General features: G+C 25.3%; 1 protein-coding gene across 1 annotated transcript; it reads right to left on the reverse strand.

The window, feature by feature from the left end:
* Positions 1-1,253: 1,253 nt before the first annotated feature.
* On the reverse strand, positions 1,254-4,804 carry LOC113377812 (ubiquitin-conjugating enzyme E2 H-like). Its single transcript, XM_026618237.1, has 5 exons — positions 4,698-4,804; positions 4,189-4,265; positions 3,166-3,333; positions 1,747-1,875; positions 1,254-1,375 (listed from the first exon to the last, which is right to left on the reverse strand). The coding sequence occupies exons 1-5, from the start codon at positions 4,748-4,750 to the stop codon at positions 1,254-1,256; spliced, it is 549 nt and encodes a 182-aa protein (XP_026474022.1). The 5' UTR covers positions 4,751-4,804.
* Positions 4,805-6,000: the final 1,196 nt, after the last annotated feature.

The following is a 6,000-nucleotide window of genomic DNA, read 5'->3' on the forward strand; positions in this document are numbered from 1 at the left end:
GTAATTTTTAAAAGAGTTCAATATATATATATATATATATATATATATATATATATAATAATATAATGAAAATAAATATCAAATCTTTACGCAAATAGTCAATTGGGCAAGTCAATGCATTATATAAAAAAATATTTTCTAAAAAAATCTTCAATCTATCAAATCATTGCCCACAATCACTGAGTCGTATATACTAATTATATCTACTATTACACTCTACTTCTCGGATTATAAATAAAACATAACAGATTACATCACATTAGAAATCTTAGATGTGAAAATATTTTGATCAGTAATAATCATTTCACAGCACCATTTGTGAAACTTCAAACAACTATTGTCTACAAAAATTTCATATTTCCAAAATAAATTTCACAGAAAGAAGCCAAATTAATTCTAAATACATCTAATCTAATAATTCATAATTTCTTCCAAACGTTTTAAGATATTTTTTTTAATTCATAATTTGAAAACTTTTTTAAACCTGATAAATTATTTTCACAAGTTATTACTACTACAATTATTTCTTTTTAAGGAAAAAAACAAAGAATAATATATATGTATATATGTACATAAATTAATATGTACATATAATTTGACCTGTTAGTATATCTTCTGAAGAATGTAATAAATAATTTGAAGTAACAGTGCATATATATATATATATATATATATATATATATATATATATATATGCAATTATAAGAAGAGAAATGTCTCATATAAGACAAACATTAAACCCCCATATCCCTGCATTTCGAATTGTAGTAGAAGAAGTGATGTAAAGAAAAACAACAAAACCTTAATGTATTAAAAAAAACTTATAACAAACAATAAATATTAATTAAAAAGTAACGTTTGGTAACATAATCATTGAAACTCAATTACAATATATAAATATATAAATAACTAAATATATTTAGATAGTCCTATTTAAAATATTACAAAAAAAAAACTTATCACTTGTCGCTTGTTAATATAAAAATATCTCACTCGTGATTTTTCTTAATAAACATAATGTATCAAATATTCAAATATTCAATTATAAAAATCAGAAGAATTACCAATTAATAACAAAAATAATTTAAAGGAATCTATACAGCCTGCAAAAATAGGTCTTAGAACATGAAGGACAGAGGGGAAAAATGTTTGATTTACTTTTCTTACCTAGACTACTTTACTAGACTGTTAGTTCACTTTTAAGATATATAAATTAGTTGCTTGAGCAAAGTAACAATTGCACACAACCAGCGTTATAACTCCATATCTTGTGCTTCATCCTCACTAAAATCTGACATACTAGATTCGGAATCTGAGCTTATGATATGGTCTTGGTCGCGCAGGGCTTCTTCTGTCGCGAACTTGCGCACATAATCTAAACAATAAATATAAATAAGAATTTTTAAAACTAAAATATCTTTTCCAAGAAGTTTCTGCTAAATATAGCATTCAATTATTGTAATTAAATATATTTGTTTAGTCAAAATTAATTAAATATACTAATGTTATATAATTAAAGTTAAATAAATATACTACTGTTAAATAAACTTTCTTTGTTGTGCTATATAATAATAAAATTCAAGAAATAGGAATATGATTCTGAAAAGTATAGTTAGGTCAGTAATGTTTGTGTTTAGAACATTTCTGTAATTTTGCTGTAAAATCTTGCAAATAATATTTATATATTATTTATGTATTATTTTGCAGACTAATTGACAATTTAAAAATAATTTAATCTTATTATACCTGCTACTTTCTTCTTATACTCTTCAGGCTTATGTAAGTACATAGCAGCCGCATCACCGTTAAGGGGGTCTATGGGGTTAGGATATGTTAGCAATTGCGGCAAGAATGATTCAAATATGTTGGACAGATCTGAAATGAAAATATTATATTAAATATAGTTACTATATATTTTCACAAAAAAATTGAACATGAATAAAGGTAAGTAATAAAGTAAGCACAAGGCTTAGAAAAAGAATGAAACTGTAATTTTTTATAATATTGAGGTATAACTTCTTTAGGCACGACTAGGGTGTAAATCCGTACAAGTTCAACGGAAATGCGTTACGGCAGATAATATAAGATGAGAATCGAGTGCCAATGATTCGTCATTCGCTCTCGATGATATCATTTCTATACGGGTCGATTGTGATTAGTCGTCGTGTATGTGAATAGAGATCTGGCGTTGTATGCGTACCGATATCAACAGGAAATCAGCATATATAAATAAACATTTTAAACTTACATCGTAGTTACAAATCTTGATTTAATGAAAAATGCCTGAATCATAAGAATATTTTACCCTGTTCCTTGAAAATAATAAAACAAATTAAACATTTGGGTCGTGTACTAAACGTAAGTTTATTGATTAGAAATTATTTCTATATTATTTGTAGTTTCTATAAATCTCTGAAGTTATTAAAATGAAAAATATTTTCAGGCAAGACAGATATTACAGCAGTTCAAAGAATGAGATTATATCGCCATCAAAAAAGTAAAAAAAATACAAGCAGTCACTGAATGTATGTTAATTTTAATTACATAAAGTTCTTCAAACACAATCGCATGATGAGTGAAGTTGCCAAAACAATATTTGTTTAGGCGTTGTTTAACATAATCCACGGTGTGAACAAATTTTATGGAAGTTATTAATCAGCAATTACTTCATTTCTCTAATAAAAGTTCATTTCTAAATGCTAATTACAATGACAAACCAATCATGTTATATTTGAAGTATGACTTTAATTATATTATTGTTTTAAAATATTATAAATATTTTTAATGCTATTATAAATATATAATTTATCATTATATAAATGTGTATAATGGTTGACACTAATAAATGAGCGCATCACAAGTGTTACCATATTACTAATAAACATTATTCAAAATTGTTATATGATGTATTTAGTTTTACTCGCCATCTTGTACAGTAGCAAATAAGTCTTACTTCAATCACATGTGTTCCTTACGCGCACTCTTTTTCTATATCTTTAAGGATCCTTCATTAGTTTTAAAGAAAATAACATAAAATTGTTTCAATACTTGAATACCTTACTCATATGCAATGATTTCGATTGCGCAAACAGTAGTATAATACATTTCATAGCTGTTTGAAAAGTGAAAACAACTGTGAATTAGAAACTTAAGACTATTAATTACCGTATAATGCAGTCCAAGCTTGGTTAATTACATCCAAACAAACTGTTCCTGACATTTCATCAATGTTGGGATGGTAAACTTTGTTCATGAATCCAATGCTTGGCGATTTGAAAGGATAATGCTCAGGCAGGTGTACTCGGACTTTCCACACACCACCTTCATAAGGTGCTGTAATAATAGATTTTCATTAAAAATTACAGATAATTTATTTACTTATATATTATTACTAGTAATGAACTTAGTAAAATATATTTTCTACGCATATACATATATATATATATATATATATATATATATATACATATATATATTAAATGTTAACTATGAACAATACAATTAACACTTTATTTGGTAATTACAGACGTTTCGAGACCATGGTATGCCTCATTTCAGTGTGATTTCAAAACAGTTCCTTATCTACTAACACATTCTATAATATTTTATTTAAATTTCATTTAATTTTTGAAAATACAAAAAACACTTACAAAGCTTGACACAGTACTAGAACATGTGAATAGATACAGAAATATTTTAAACAAATCTTAAGTATCGAGATAAAGAGAATGTTGTTTTGTTGTTTTGTATTTTCAAAATGAAATGTAATTTAGATAAAATATTAAAGAATTTTTTAGTAGATAAGTAACTGTTTGGAAATTACACTAAAGATGAGGCATACCATGGTCTCAAAATAAAGTGTGTGTTAAAAAATCTGAGTGTTGGATTTATTTTTATATATTTAACATTTAAATTCGTTCCACTCATATCACAAAATTCTATATATATAATAGTTTCAATATTTAGCTATGACAACAAAAAAATTTAATATTGCATAAACAGTTTCTTTTAATCAGACATTTTGAATAAAATTATTGCATGCAATTATGTCTCCTATAAGTAACTATTAATATGGGTCTATTTGTCATAGCACATTATTTCATCATGAGTCATAAGAATTAGCTCATTATTTTAATTATGCATTACAATAAAAAATAATATTTATTAAATAAGAAAAATTCTACTTACTTCCTCTTGGCCCAAAGAATTTTACACAAAATTCATTGAGGCCTCCAAGTATTGTTACCTCATGCTTACTTTCAATTCTAAAGTAAATGAAATAGGAAAATGATATGCAGAACAAATGTGTTGGAAGTCAATAATTAAAATTATTGATGTGAAAAAGATATGTATATAAACAATGATTTATATTAATGTTTCACTTATTAGAAAAATATTAACTTTTATGTCACATATGTATTTCGAAACATTATACAGCGCGAACTCCATCACATTAATGTTATCACATATGAAACACGTAGCAATTAATTAAAAGAACTTTTAGAGAAAATATAATGAATATTTCATTAAACAATGATTAATATATCGAGTGCAACATATTCTTATTCATAAAATGTTACGTCTGCTCGAAATTCTGTTTAGATTAGTGTTCGTAATTGACATGATCAGCTGACAAAGGCCAATGTTATTGTTTACATCTATACAACTTTATACGCAAAAAATTACCAAAAGGATACAATTTAATGACATCAGTGTCCATTCGTCTCTTCCCTGCACTTGGGGAAGACATTTTCTAATATTCTTATTTGGATTAATACACAAAAATAAACTTGTAAAATTCCGAAAAAATATCTACGGCTCCGCTGCAACACAATACGTTTTACGTCTCACATACGAACTACTGCCAACTACATTGATAATGACACAGATTTTCGCTTTTGAGATTAGTGTTGCCGCAGCTGATTATGCATTTGACTCGTTACTATGCGTTACTGCTTCGGAAGTGCAGCAGGAAATAACATTTCGAAAAACATCGCGGCACACATAAAAAATAAATCGAATTAGTAAATAATAATAGAAATATATAATTTTTAACAAAAAAAAAACTGTTGATTCAATTCGCTAAAAGCCTAGGAATTTATTAAGTTCTAAATATTTATATTTTTATTATTAATTTCAAAAGCACCACTAATAATGATACATTTTTAATCATTATAGTATTTACATATAACAGAAAAAAAACATAAACAATAAAAAAACCTAGGTGTATTTTTAGGTCTATTTATCATAAATGCTTGGAAACATAAAATAATACTAACACAATTGTTAATATTTGCCTAAAAGGTTTAAATTTGTTTGAATTTAAATAGACTTTATTTGTTCTGCTATATAAAAAAAATATTAAAGAAATAGAAATAGATATCGCAAATTATAGTTAGGCAAGTAATATTACTGTTATTACTGTATATGTTTGTGCTTAGAACATTTCTCACATTTTGTTGTCAAATCTTACAAATATTAATTATATATTATTTATATATTATTTTGCCGAATAATAATACCATTTATAAACAATTTAATATTATTAAAATGTTATTATGGGCATCAGAATTCTGATTAAAACAAATTAGGTCTAATTGGACAGTATATATTAACAGTAAAATACTGTTTTTCTACATATTTATATATCATTTATATATTACATTGCAAATTAATTTACAATCTATAAACAATTTAATCTTATTAAAATGTTTTTATCAGTTTCTTAAGCGGCAGGCAAAATTAGGTCTGATTGGACTGGTGTTTATATCAAAAGTTAAATACTGTTATTGTAACATATTTATATATTATTTATGTATTATTTTCCAAATTAATAAACAATTTATTAATAATTTAATCTTATTAAAATGTTATTATCAGCTTTTTAAGCGCCAGACAAAATTAGGTCCAATTGGATAGTATATATATACTACTAATACTAATGCATATAAAAGCATATATAAATCTAAATTTCACCCTCTTACCACATCCCCTTAACAA

Source organism: Ctenocephalides felis, unplaced genomic scaffold (genome assembly GCF_003426905.1).
Source record: "Ctenocephalides felis isolate EL2017-DRISC unplaced genomic scaffold, ASM342690v1 CF-g0.4_SCAFFOLD_01886, whole genome shotgun sequence".
NCBI classification, from domain to species: domain Eukaryota; kingdom Metazoa; phylum Arthropoda; class Insecta; order Siphonaptera; family Pulicidae; genus Ctenocephalides; species Ctenocephalides felis.

Coding starts and splice junctions, on each gene's coding strand:
- LOC113377812 (XM_026618237.1), bottom strand. CDS start 4,750: ATGTCTTCCCCAAGTGCAGGGAAGAGACGAATGGACACTGATGTCATT. Junction 4,266..4,697: donor GACACTGATGTCATTAAATT/GTATCCTTTTGG, acceptor CATTTACTTTAG/AATTGAAAGTAAGCATGAGG. Junction 1,376..1,746: donor GTATAAGAAGAAAGTAGCAG/GTATAATAAGAT, acceptor TTTATTGTTTAG/ATTATGTGCGCAAGTTCGCG.